Consider the following 14,811-nt stretch of genomic DNA (forward strand, 5'->3'; position numbering starts at 1 on the left):
AAAATTCACTGACTCACTTTGAAATATAGTTGACTTGGATTGAGCTTTACTACAAAGAAACCAGTGCGCAGCTAAATAGTTGCTAAGCAAAGCAAATACCTTTTGCCGGAAAGTCGGCGTACAGGTGTTATCACTGCTCATCACCACCGTTCACAAAGACACACACACAAAGCCAGAAATAAATTGATAAATACTTCGTCACATGTGTTACATGGCTGGTGAAAATCAAAGTTGATTTTTATACTGCATTACAACCGTACAGAACAAGGCAGCAGTTTTGGTCCGTTCTTCATTATTGGCTCACATCAATAATCACCTTGAGCAATACAGCGGCCGATATTTGTTCGCGAACACAGAATGCGTAACAGCCCCGCATTAAGTGAAAAATAAACAGAGAGGTTTTCAGCAACAGTGTGATTAGTTATAAATAATGATGTAAGATATAGTGCAGACAGTTAGACAGACAGAAAATATAGATAAGAGCTGGTATTTATAGCATTTATGACAATTATCTTTTCGTTCAACTAATTTACATTGCTCATCATTATTCACCTTTATCTCTATACATTCAGCTCATATGGTTTACAGCTGCACTCAAGCCTGTTCACTGGGCGGTGCTCGACAATGCCTCTTGTCTTCTGACTGACATGAGAAGATGTTAACCGGGAACAGCTTGAAGACTGTATTTATATGCATGTTACAGATGGAAAGATTTTTAGTGCAAGCAAAGAGTGTGTGTGCAGCATAGTTATATATATGTTGTTGTTACATATAGTTAGTTCTCATGAATACGGCCATATCTGTGATGCATTAATCTTCATTATTTAAAGTCATTATTTATCATTCACCTTTCTTCCTTCTTGGAAAGAGATATTCATCGTTTGACTTGACCATAGCACCACAGTCTGGGTATAAAGAAGGGCTTGGGGAGGCTGATTTGTTCTACACCTTGATTATTCAATACTTTCAGATACGAACTGCCGTGAACACAATAGTTCATGAACGCGCAGTATGACAGTTCGGATATTCATTAAATACGCGTTACATTTCAGTTTGTTATCAATCGTTGTTATTAGCAATTCAATTATTAGTGTCTTTCAGTCACCGATCACTTTTCAAAAAGTGATTATATGCTCACAATATTGTTTGTAATAGCCAGAAGGCATATTATTCAGATACCCAGTGTAATGGGCTTGAAAATTACCTCAGCCTTTCGTGCTCATAACACGGAACAAGACCGAGCACCAGCACTCCGTCGATGTCAAGTTTCGCTTACACAGGCGTTTTGTAAGCCCGTGTTCGGTGATATCGGGACCATAAATAAATAAAAAGACATGAGTCCGTAGCCTGTCAGTACGCATCTGACAAATACGTTTCCTAGAACACCGCAGGGAGAGTGACAAACATTTTTCATTTATGTCTTGAAAAGACACAGCGCAACTTGATTCGTATTTTATAATACCTGGTGTTTTCAGCGAATATAAAGAGAGCGGCATCACTTGCAATTCGTTCAACCAATTACAGGATGGCATAAGGTCAGGGCACGTTTCAGTAGTAACAAAATAAAGCCGAAGCTGTACGAAACACTATCGTAACGAAAGGAAGTCCGGAAGACCTCGAAGAGCGTTTTCGGTATTGGCACAATTTCTCGGTCGCCATCCAGCATGGAGCAGTTACCTCATGGCAGCAGGAGATCACAGTAGCGCCGACAGGACCAAAGGTTCTTCATGTGACAGCTGAATAACACTTCGTGAGCTACAACGCAGGACAGCCTCACGATTGCGCCGACCAGCAATAAAGCAGTGTTGCAATACCTTCACACCTTATTACGCAGTGAAGCTCAGCAACGTCTTCGTTCGCATGCATAGATCAGTTCAGGCACACGTTCCCCCCGAGTTGGCACCACCGACCGGTAGTCAGAGGAACTAGAGCAGGCTTAGAGCGATTGCAACGCCAGATCGGATTGAGCGGGCTCAGAGATTCAGCAGCATTGAGCAGACTTCAGAAAACTTCGAATGGTTCGATTGATTTGAGAGCAAACATATGCCTGCACCGACTTCCGAGCAGAATTGTGAAGTTATGGTCATCTGGAGGGTTATAGATCGTAGTGAGCTCAGAGCAGACGATCGAGGCATCGTGAGTGAACTCGTAGACTTCAACAGCCTTCCAGAGTGGAATGTACTGCATTGAATGTCCCAGATCGAGCGCACCCCGAATGTGAATTTCAGATCGGCTATGATTGATGAGTGTTCATGTGACAGAATGACAAAGTGGCTCTGCAACATGTTTGACACAACATTTCGAATGAATGGGTCATTTCAGAGCACATGGACCTCTCTAGTGGCTCCCGAATTAGTTTCGACCAGTAAAGAAGACATGCATAGCAATAAATGTGCTATGAAAGACGGTTCAAGGCAGCAGTGAATCATGACAGAATTCAACATAGAGCCGAGCCTCTGAACTCCCAGACCAGATCATCGATTTACTTAGGCCTTCTCTTTCTGATCTTGTTTTTCATTGCATGTAGAATCTCTGCATTGTAGCAGAGAGTTAGTAAATAAACATATAATCAAGAGTTTTAATCTTCAATTTCACAGAGACAAGAAGCCATGTTATTTCGTTATAACACATTTGTTACATGGGGATTTCCATTTTAACTCTGCGATTGCATAAGTACAGTCTGAGGTCTTCCATCACGTTACGTTGGCAAGTAGCTTTACAGAGTAAAGAACTATGGTTTGCACAACCATAATAAAAGGCCAGCTGGACTTCGATGCAGGTTATGTTATATCACATTGCGTTATATTCTCACATCATCAGTTCATGCTCTCGCATTAGTTTTCAGATGACTTCCAGTTATTGTGGGTTGTGTTGGTCAGCTGTGAGCGTGGCAAACAGCTTGTAAGATGAAGGGAAGCCGAATGACTCTCAGCTTAACACAAAGATTGAAGAGTTGGTGATTTGTGAGGTAAAAACGTCTTTAATCCTCAGCACAGAACATGGAGGTGACACGCCGAGAGCATTGTAAGAGGCTGTCCGGGCACACTTTAATGTGAGCTGACAAAAAATCAAGATACTTGGTGTCGAAAAACATGTAAGAGCTGTGTTATTTTGCACTCCATCGTAGTGATTTCATTGTTATCTGTTGCAAACATTACAGAAAGGCATGAAAACAACCGTTTTCACATTCGACTATTGCATGCATCTGCAAAGGAAACCTACAAATACATACAGTAATGAGGCTGGGATGTGGAAAACGGTTGTTTTCTTTATGCCTTTTTTTCTGTAATGTTTCACACAACAATTCTTTAGTAAATCCTCTCACAGTAGGTTAATAAAATAACACAACTGTTACACTGTTTTCAGTACAAACAAAGTATCTTGATTTTTAGTCCAGCTCAGTTTAAAATTAGTACGGACATGCTCATGTACAAATACTCCTCAACAATGTCCACCTCCATCTTCTGACGCTGAGTTCAGAAACGTTTTTTGCCTCCTAAAATCTCTGCTGCTCTTAGTCTTTGTGATGTTAAGCTGGAGGTCATTCAGCCTCTTCATGCTACAAAACTGTTCACCACACTCCTATCTTCACTTCATTAACACAACCCACAACAGCTGAGTCATCTGAAAACTAATGCAGAACGCAAGACTGATGATGTGAGGGCTGTACATAAGCACTTTCCCAGTAAAATGTAATATATATAGCCCACACATACTCATCAAAGTCCAGCTAAGCCTACAATATAGTTTGGTACATATTCACCTAGTTCTTTCTCTGTAAAACACGCAACATAACGTGACAAAAGATGGAAGATATAGACTGTACTTAGTACCGGGGATCATACTACAGGGGGACAGAAATAAAAATCCCATATGTGGGACTACTAAATGTGTTGCCTTTAACGAATGCCTTGAAAACCCTTTATCTCTGTGTGGAGATTGAAGGATTAAAAACTCTTGATTATGTTTTATTTACTATCTCTGCAGTGCCCAGCAGAGATGCCCAAAATCCGGTTCCACACCCCAGAGTACAGTGAGGCTTCTGACTAGAAAAACAAAGATCAAGAAGGAGGAAGACAGCAAAGTAAAATCTGTGGTCCCAAGTCCGGGGGTCCTGGAGGGCCTCGACTCTGTGGTATCAGAGGCTGCTACACAATCACCAGATTTCACTGCTGCTGCCATAATCAAGAAGGCCATCTTTTTCCATTCACCTTTGACTGTTCTGCATGCATGTGCTGCTACTGAGTCCACTCAAGAGCCTGTTCCAGTCCAGGAGCCCTTAGAGTTTACCTCCATAGCCTGCTCCTGTCAGAAATGACCCATTCTGTTCAGAAATGTTGTGTCCAGAGCATGTTCCCACCCAAGAGCCCACTTTGGAGTTTAATCCATTCTGAAAGCTCCCAGACCACCCAGAGCCTGCTCAAATCCAGGAGCCCGCAGAGTCCACTGTAGAGCCTGTTCCAGTCTAGGAGCCCACAGAGTCCGCCTCCATTCAGGGTGCCTTCAGAGTCCAATCTAGAGCCCATTCAAGTCTGAGTACATTCCACTCTGGAGACTGATCTAGAGTCTGCCCAAGTCTACGAGTTCACTCCTGATGCCATCTCCAATCTATCAGTCTACTCCTGAGCTCACTTTGAGTCTATGAAGTTACTCCAAAGATTGTTATACTTCACAATTCTGCTCCAGAGTCAGTTCTGACTATGTGTTTGCTCTCAAGTCTCAATCAATTGCATTCCAGAGTTTGCTCCTTTCTACAAGTCTGCTCCAATGCCCACTGAATCTACTCCTGAGCCCACTCAATGTTCAATCCTGAGCTTGTTCTAATCCACTCCTAAGCCTACTCTAGTTCCTCCCAAGGTGGCGACTTCTGCTGCAGAACTTCCTGAGTCAGTGGTGCCAACTTCAGGGGCAATGGTGCCCACTCCTGAACTCTTAGTCTGTCCTGTCACAGACAGAGACTGTTGCTGAACTGTTCACATGTCAGGTTATGACCATAGAGGCTATTACTAACCCCTGCTTTTTATTGCAGTCCCGCCTGGTCAGCCAGTGGGGTAATCATGCTGCCAGCTCCACTGAAGTGGTATTCAACACTGTCAGCATCACTGAGAGAACCTTTGGTCCTGTCAGCCTTACTGTGGTGGTCATCTCCTCTGCCATGGGGATCTTCTGCTCCATCTGCTTCTTCTGGGATGGCTGACCAGGGTTGTGCCAGCCACCAGAGGGCACTCTTCAGGGTCTTTATTTGTTTTGGACTTCAGTTCCTTCACCCATTGCACTGATAATTGTTTCATTACCTTCAGCTGTTTGTCATTTACCTACTAGCTGCACCCTCTGATATGCCCATGCTCACTTGTAGACAGACAGACAGATTTTTAAATGATGCCACTTTCTTTATATTCACTGAAAACTACTAAATTATTATAAATACAAGTAAAGAGTTGCCTTGTCTTGTATTTTTCAGACACCGTGAAATGTTTGTCCTTTCTCCTCTGCAGTTATTCTAGGAAGGCATTAATTTTGTCCAAATGCATGCACAGACAGACACAGGATCATGTGCACATTTAGGATATTTATAGTCCCATTATGCACCAGACACAGGCCTAAAAAAACTGCCTGTGGCTAAGAAAGAGGTGAGAGCTGACATCATTGGAGTGCTGAATTAATGGTCTTGTTCCATATTTTCCTATGTGAACTGCAAAGGAACAGAGGTGAGTTACAAGTCAGATTACACTGCATTATCTAAGATAATATGCCTTCTGAACTATTTACAAATGTGTATAGGCACTATAATCACTTTTTGAAAAGTGATCAGTGACTAAAGTACTAATAATTGAATTACTAATAACAACAGTTATTAACAAACTGAAATGTAACATATTATTTAATGAATATCCAGGCTGTCATTATTGCATCGTTCATGAGACTCTATTGATGCAGCAGTTCATTACAACTTGTCCAGAAAGTGGTGAATAATCAAGATTAATAAGAACAAATCAATACCTATAAATCCCCAAAATTTATCTTTATACTTTAGACTGTGGTTGACTATGGTCAAGCCAAAATGACAGATGACAGATCTCTTTTCCAAAAAAAGAGAAGGGAATGTGACATCAAAGGTGAGTAAATAATGACTTTTTTTAAATAATGAAAGATTAATACTGTCAGTTATGGCCATTGATAAAAGTAAGGGTATATATATATATATATATATATATACACACACACACACTTGCTTGCTTGCACACAAAAAGTCTTTCCATCATGGCATGCATATAAATATGTGGTCTTAAAACTGTTCCAGACAACATCTTTAAATACCATGTCAAGTTAGAGACCAAAATAAATTGTCAGAACGCCACTTAGTGGACAAAACTGAGAGTGCAGCGCTATGTACATTCTAAGCCATATGAACAGATGTATAGGATAAAATTAGATAAGGAATGATGAGCAATATAAAATTAGTTGAACTTGAAAAAGATAATTGTCACTTAAATCTCTCTGTCTGTCTATCTATATATTTTCCCTCTGTCTATCTAACTGTCTGCACTGTATGTTACATCATTTACATTTGCCTTCCAATTAATCACCTGTTGCTAGAAATTTTCCTCTATTTAACATTTTTTCTACTTATCTGCAGGAACATTTACACATTCTGTGTTCACGAAGACAAATATCAGTACTTCTATTGCTCAAGGTGATTATTGATGTGAATTAATGTGAAGAGATTGACCAAAACTATTACCTTGTTCTGTACAGTTTATAATGCAAATTATAAAAATCCAACTTTTGATTTTCACCAGCCATATGGCACATGTGACCAGCAGAGCGGGGCTGTGTTGAGACATTTCTATTTCTGTGTGTGGTGTGTATGTGCTTTTGTGAAGACAGTGAGTGATGAACAGAGTGATGCTTACCTATGCATGACTTTCCAGCTTAAAAGGTATTTGCTTTGCTTTTACTTAGCTTTTTTATTTTAGCTGCACTTAGTTTTGCTTTGCTATGAAAAAGCTCAAATCCAAATCAACTTCCTCTTTAAAGTAAGTCTAGTGGATTTTCTTGCCGATTTTATACTCATCTGAAAATTTTAAGTCTGACCAATGTCTGGGTATTTGGATAAGTAATATCAACTGCCCATAATGCAAATGGTGAAGAACAAGTTATAAGTTTGCCTTAATTTCTAATGTTGAGTATGAGTATGAGTAATAGTGATGCTTGCTTTGGCCTCACTAGTATATCAGCTTACAAAGTAGCATGACAAAAGGAAATGAGTCATAAACCATTTGGCATGCTCACTTAACAAGAACAAGAAGGACTTACTTTTCTTCCAGAAAAGAGCATACACAGCTGGTGCATGGACCCTCCATTCTTAGTCAGCTCTTTCTTCAGAGTTTTGGGCGATGGAAGTGTCCAGCCGCCTTGTGTGTGCCGGCCACCTCCATGCAGTTGATGGCATTGTCAGATGTGAAGCAGGTTGCGCGAGGGTCCTGGAGAAGGCTGCCCTCACTGTGTGTGCTGCGCGCAGGGAATTCTGCACGCTGAGTCCACCTGAGTGCTTTCGCAGGAAGTGGCCTCTACCATGCTCCTCCTTTTACTGTCACTGCGTCCCAGGTAGTTATCATCGCTGTCTTCCTCCTCCTCCTCCTCATCATCTTCATCTTCTTCTTCACTCTTCATCTGTGCCAGGGGTGGAGAGTGCGTCTGCACTGAAGGACCGATCTAATCGCAGCTCGGGATAACAAATGATGAAGAAGAGGATGAGGGTGGAGCGCTCGTGTCCACTGCCTCTGAAGCATTGTCCTCGCTAACAAGCAGGGGTTTTTCATCTTCACAGCTCTTGCGTAAAGCGTGCAAGAACTCCTGCTCTTCTTTCTCCTCCGTCGTTGGATCTGTATTCTCCCTCTCCTCCTCTTTCTCCCTGCCTTCATCCTCCCTCCATAGCTCATTCATGCTGCTCTCGGTGCTCTTCCCATCTTCTCCTCAGTGGAGGGCGGAGGTGTTGGTGGAACCAGGTGGATGTTCTCCTCCAGAGGGGGTACAGATCCTCCAGCAGGTTGAGGCTCCTGGACTGAGGGCTACTGGCAGTGGTGGCTGATGCATCGGAAAAGTTGCCCAGGGAATGGTCATCCTCAGAGGTCATTCTCCGGCCCCTGAGGTCACATGGCTCATCCTGCTTGGGTTCGAGCATCTGACAACAGAATAACACAGTGGTGCAATATTACAATCTGTAATTATAGTCAGTAACTGAATGATTATTATAGAACTGCTACAGAAAATATTGTGTTATATTTGTGAACAAACACGCAAAGTGAAGTTAAGTGACATGTGGCTTGTGTGTTTATCATCTTATCATTGTTTAAGGACACGAGGACAGGGTAAGATATTGGATGTCACCTCCATTATTTACAATGTTGATTTACTTTAAATTGCAACGTGTTTTAGCATGTGCAGGACAATCAGTCTGTGTCTTATTATATTGAAATAAATATGCTAATATAGCTGATATTAAAAGTGGGGATAATGCCCCATTCCTGGTCCCTTCTAAAAATTAATTCTTGTACAATAAAAGGCTAAACTAACAAAAACAGAAAAGTAGTTATTTTAGACAGTGAAGGTTGAAAAAGAATTTATGGTAATTCGTGTTTAGCCAAAACACATGAGTATAAAAGAGGAGTGAAAATTTAATATCAGCAATCGCAGGCAGATGGGATTAGATTTCTCAGAGAGACAGGCAAAAGGTAGGTTATTTGCTCTGAATTTGTACAGAGACTGTGCAAAAACACAGGATTAAAATCCACAATGCAAATTTGTACAATACAAATTTATCTAATTTCTCTGAGAAATCTATAAATGGGGTTTTACTCATCATAAGAATCACATGGTATTACATTATTAAACATAAAATGGACTTCAAGTCAGCGATTTTAGGACTGAATGTTTAATGAGAAATATTTTATTATGACTTAAGTATTCTTTTTTATAGCCAAGATATTTACCCAAGCCTTTGCTTTTCTTTCAGGTTTTATAGATGTATGGAGGACTTTCTTTCATTCTTTATATTTATTTCTGTGTAGAAATTTAGACAGTGTGGACAGTGCTCCTGTTTCATCCATATAATACAAACATTAAAAATACATTAAATAAAAATAATGCTGCAAATGGCAAATTGATCCCATCTGAAGAAGAAAGGAAATAAAACGTGCTTTTGGGGAATAATTAATTACTACTTGAGTAACTAATTCATGGGTAACACTTTAGAATACTGTTCCATCGTTTATGAATAACTAAACAGGAACAAATGACTAATGCACTATTAACATTGTAATAACTACTATTACCTAACAAGAAACTCTGATTAACAATTTAGTAAATAATAGCACTCAGTTGAAACTGCAACTATATCCTGGAGAACTCCTAATAACTACTGCATACAGGTTTGTAATTAATGTGAATTATGCATAATAAATAATTAATTCTAAAATTAAGGTAATGGCAACCCATTAGTAATGACTCGAGAACTGTCAAGTTCTTATAAAGGAATTACTAATTACTTGAATCAGTATTCTAAAGTGAAAATCATCATAATCCCTAAAATCAGCTGACGTCATTGTAATCTTTTGAGATGAATGTGGGGTTTATATGAAAGGTTTTGGATAGTAATGACTCAAGTGTTACTACATCTTTCTGAAGAAACTACTAGTTATTTGGACCCGTATTCTAAAGTGACGATCATGATAACCCACTAGTAATGATTTAAATTTAGCAGCACTAACCAGAACTTTACAAAAACGTTTTCAAAAAAGTTTCAGTGACTGCTAGAGAGCTATCACGATCTTCATTTTAGAATACTGATCAAAAACCTAGTAATTCCTTTAGAAGGATGTAGTAACACCCGAATAACTAATATTCAATATTTCACAAAACCCGCAAAACCATACAATTATTTTAGTCATTACTAATGAGTTCCCATAATCTTCACTTTAGAATACTGATCCCAATAATTAGTAACTCCCTCTGAAGTATTCGCAATACTTGAGTCGTTACTAGTGGGTTACCATGACCATCACTTCAGAATGAATTATGCATTATGTATTATTTAAATTATGAACCTGTGTACTGTAATTTTTAGTAGTTCTTGGGGGTATGAAAAATAATAGTTATTGATTAGCTAAGTACTATTACTTAATAATTCTTCAATAAGACTTTTTGTTAGTTAATAGTAGTTACTAGAGTGCTAATATTGTGTTACTCATGTGTTCTTCATGTGTTATTCGTCATCTAGGCTTGTTTTTAGTAGATTTTAGTATATCACTTACAGCCTTAAATGACAGATAAGACTGTTAGCTTTTTTAGATGTGAAAAATACAATAAATTATGCCCTATATCATGTACTAGCGCTACATTTAATATAGTAGTGCTGGTACATACTGACAGCTTTCTGAACTCGAATCAGCTCTCTCTCAAAACTCTTTGCTGTTTATCACTCACTCTAATAGGGTGCGACCAAAGCTGGTAAGAAAGAACTCCTCTGAGTGCTTTTCAGAGGGTTTTACTGCAACAGAAAACAAGCTCAGCTGATGCAGCCAAAAGCAGAAGTCATAAGATGGAATTCATATTACCACCGCTCACATGATGTACGACATATTAGCTCTCTCCCATCCATAACTGGAGCTTCACTAAGAATGAGCCTCTTATCTCGTCTGCGTGTATTTTTAGGTTGTGCGAAAGGTTACTACCGAACAGAGCGACACAGAGGAAATTAGGACACAAGAACCAAGACAGATGATTTCCTTAAACGCTCTCTTTTGCTCTGTTATCCGTGACGGGATGGTTCACTTCGTTGAGTCCTCATGCATCACTTGCCCATCAGTGACGCAGAAGAAAAAATAGAATACTTGCGTAACGTGTGTCTGGGGGAGGGCTTTAAAAGCGTTCACAGAAAAAAATGTGTAGAATAAGACAGTGATGCATAAGAATTGTAAACACGAACTACATTTATTTTCTTTGAAATAAATAAAGAGAGTGGATTTCACAAAGAATAAAATATATATAAATTCAATGGATTTTTGCCTATGCAAACTGCCATGATGATAAGGTCATTACGAGGGTGTTGCTAAGATATTCTTAGTGGCATTGCTAGGCAGTCGCTAATATTCTGAGTGGTTCCTTCGTGGCTCAAATGAAAAGAGCTCTAACCCAAATTTTCAAAAAGTGCAATGGTGATTCTTTCCTAAAACATCACTAATTATTTCATCAATAAGGGTGCAGTATTACTGTATTCTAGATGCTTGTACAACCTTTTAGTCACTCCCAGGAAATCATCTCATCTATTATTCATTAAAATCACTAAGCTGTCCAACATAATGACTGGAAAATATATTTTAAACAGAGACGACTCTTCTCATCAAATAAGTCTTTAGACATCCTCTATGTACGCATGTGGACTCAGACGATGTGCAAGCTATGCGATGACTTGCCTTCATTGTGTTTTTGAATTCTGTTAGACTGCAATTAGTGGAATTGCATTTTTTTGCACCACGGGGGCACTACAGAGGACATTAACAGAAATTGTATTTTTTTTTCCCACAGTATTTTTTTCAGGTCAGCTGCTGTAAAGGTGGAGCATCAGATTGAGCTTACTCAAACGGCTCCTGAAATAGAAAATTACATTCTCTTGATATTTGCACATATAAGAGGGTGCATTACAATTAAAAAATGTCATGTGTAAAAGAACTTCTAGGAGTTATTCTACTTGCCTAATCCTACCCGATACCTAAACTTAACAACTACCTTACTGTTTAGGTATGTTTTGAACCAGCATCACAGCTTCAAAACATAACTAACCAGCATATACTGTTATTTTTTAACAGCGATTGCTTGCACTAACACAAGCAGCTTTAAAATATCAGGCAAAGCTAATGATCAGCAGAACCGTGGCTCAAGGTGAGGTACCTGGAAATGATTTAGTACATGCCATTGAGAAGTCAACACTATAGCACCTAAACAAAGTACTATCGATTTCATCTAGTTTCTCTAAGCTAGGCCACTGCCACAAAGTCTAATCCATATTGCATCTTATTCTGGCCAAGAACCACCCAAAATGAGAGACTGTCTGGCTGATATATAAAACTACAAACCACAGTTCACGTGGTTTACAGTTTGAGGTTGGAAACTGCGAGAAGAGCAGAGTTGCCTGTCCTTGAAATTGATTAAAAGCTACAAAATGCACTGCATTTTAGCCTGATAATTTTGTTTAAGAGCATTTTCTACTCAAGTCCACGTGTTTTTAGGAAATGCCTCCCTGGAAGCACTGCTTAGATTTATGCAAATAGACTTAAGTCGGGCATCCTCGACTAAAGGTACCACCAGATACTCACTCTATGCAGAACAATCCACTTCAGCAGAGCACAACATTTACCACAAGGCCTTTACGAGCTGCTTGTGCAAGAATGTTGCAACAGAATAACATGATCTATTCATTAGGCAAAGAGAATTCAGGTACCTCTGGACTGACCTAATTGAGTTAAAATTTCTTAAAAGCTCCACTGTGAACCTTAGTAACTCGGATATCATAGCTGAAATTCAAAGAACCCTCATTTGACTATGATCAAACCAGCAGTGGCGTGAAATATTTTAGAAAATTTTATCAGTTATCGTTTTGACTACTTTGTAGTTTCCCTGAGTATCAAAGATATTAGCAAGTTTTACTTTCTACATGACAACATTTTTCGATAAACACAGTGGTGTCAAAATGTGTTTTATTAGATGAGGCTAGACTTAATTTTACTTAATATTATTTTGTCTATTAAGTGAAAGTGAAACCTGGAGCAGTGAGGAGCAGTTGGGTGTTTGATGCCTTGCTCAAGGTTCTCACCTCAGTCGTGGTATTGAAGGTGGAGATAGTGTTGGTTATTTACATAACCCGCGACCTTTAGAGTACAGGCCTGTAATAAGAGGCTGTTGAGTCGGCCTTGACTTATTTCAGTTTTGAGGTGTTCAGTTTAATTTTGATTTTAGAAAATACGTGATTGCTCTCCTCGCAAATCAACAGTTTCTTGTTTTTCATTATTTCTCTTGAGCTTATTATTAATATGAGTAAAGCACCATTCAAATTAGATACTCCAAGACTTTTATTTAAGTAATTGGCCTATTGGATATGGTGACTTGCAACTTGAAATAATTTTTACTGTTTACTGAACTTTAATTTAAACATGGTTTCAGGTAATCTTTAGACATCTGCCAACAAGTACTGATTTCTTGATTTCTTCATCTTCACAGCCAAACATGACTGTGCACAGCGAACCCACTGTGTGCACGTCACTAGCAAACTAGGGGCAACGCAACCTTAGGGGAATATGAGATACGTAAGGCTTGAGCAGGCATTAGCTTATCAATGGAGACCTTGTGATCCATGTCTTGTTCTCGCTTCTCTATCTCATGTAGCCCCTCAGGCACCACAGAAGTTCTTTTTAAAGAAAGCAATCTGGGAGCAAAGCATTTTCAAGCTACATGCTCTTTCAACAGACATAGTCGCAAGTTAGGGTGAAACAAAGACAACATGAATTTTTGCCATTATCATATTTGATTTCACCCTGTTAATCAATATGCGTAATAATTTAATGAACCAGCTTTATATTTACCATAAGTTTTCATCTTAAGCGTCATCCGCAGTAATTTGGGATTTTAGCCAAAAAGATTACAAATGTTTTCAGACATTTTGGTTCTCTCTTCTTTCACTGAGTCATACCATTCATAGTGTCAACCTCAGATGACACATTCTCAAACCATTTAAGTACCGTCTGATGAAAATGTCAAAAGCTTTCTCAAAATAGCAATCTCAAATTTAATTAGCTGTCTTTGTGCAATATCCATGAGTGCACAGGCCTTTATCAGTCAACCAGGAAACAAGCTAATCCACACAGTAAGTGTACAAGGTTGACATCAAACCTTTCAAAAAAAGATTTCAAAGAGATTTTTAAGAACCTTGAATAAGGTAAAATAAATGCAGAAATAAATACACAAATATAACACAATTGTTTGTGTGTGTGTGTGCAACGCAACTGCATGTAAACTGTACTTAACAGTAATGACAGACTGAAGCAATATGCTGACATTGGCATTATGCTTCTGTGCAAACTCAAGACAGATATTAGGGGCACTTAAGGTTGTCACAAAAAAGGTGGAACCACTCTGATATGTGTCTGAATTATATTGACAGACATTATGATCAGCTGAGCATCAGCTGTTTGCACGCTTGACTAACATGACCTGCCTAAAGCTTCAAATCTAGTCTTTCCTTCATCTTAAAAAAACAAAAATGAAGCTATTCTTTCAGAATGTTCGTTCATTTATTAAAACGCAGTCAGCCTACAAAAATTCCAAAGTCATTTTTTTCCCCGTTTGCCACCTAAAATATGAAACTGCATTCATAACAGACAGACAGACAACAGCAGCTACAATACATAAATAATGATAAAATATTTGAACAAACTGAAAATCTAATCACAGTACCAAGCACTGATAAATCAGTTGCTTGCTATCTTAAAGGATTCGGTCACCAGGAATCGACCATAGAATAATGTTGGTGAGCATTAATGCTGGGATGATTGATAAATCAATGGGACACTGAAGATAATTGGCTGCTGTCCCGGTGTGTCTGTGCTCGCAGAATGAGTGAAATCAGTGGGTGAGACGTGTCTTTACAGCAGCGTCAGTACAGCATTAGAAACAGCAGATTAAAGGCGTAACTGAATGGGATGGGGGGCAAACACTTCAAAGCAGGCACATGGAGAGGGGACGTGCCTTGCACATCAA

The 14,811-nt window shown here is 39.1% G+C and overlaps 1 protein-coding gene and 1 pseudogene across 1 annotated transcript in view; one reads left to right on the forward strand and one right to left on the reverse strand.

The window, feature by feature from the left end:
* Nucleotides 1-4,318, forward strand: part of LOC122345117 (regulator of G-protein signaling 3-like) — a 76,338-nt gene extending 72,020 nt beyond the window's left edge. The window contains exon 13 of the mRNA XM_043238946.1: nt 3,988-4,318. Within this exon, the coding sequence (XP_043094881.1) occupies nt 3,988-4,318 (331 nt within the window). The remainder of the gene's footprint in view (nt 1-3,987) is intronic.
* A 519-nt stretch (nt 4,319-4,837) lies between these two features.
* LOC122345118 overlaps nt 4,838-14,811 on the reverse strand; it is an 89,108-nt pseudogene continuing 79,134 nt past the window's right edge.

The sequence above is a fragment of the Puntigrus tetrazona genome, chromosome 5 (assembly GCF_018831695.1).
Source record: "Puntigrus tetrazona isolate hp1 chromosome 5, ASM1883169v1, whole genome shotgun sequence".
NCBI lineage: Eukaryota > Metazoa > Chordata > Actinopteri > Cypriniformes > Cyprinidae > Puntigrus > Puntigrus tetrazona.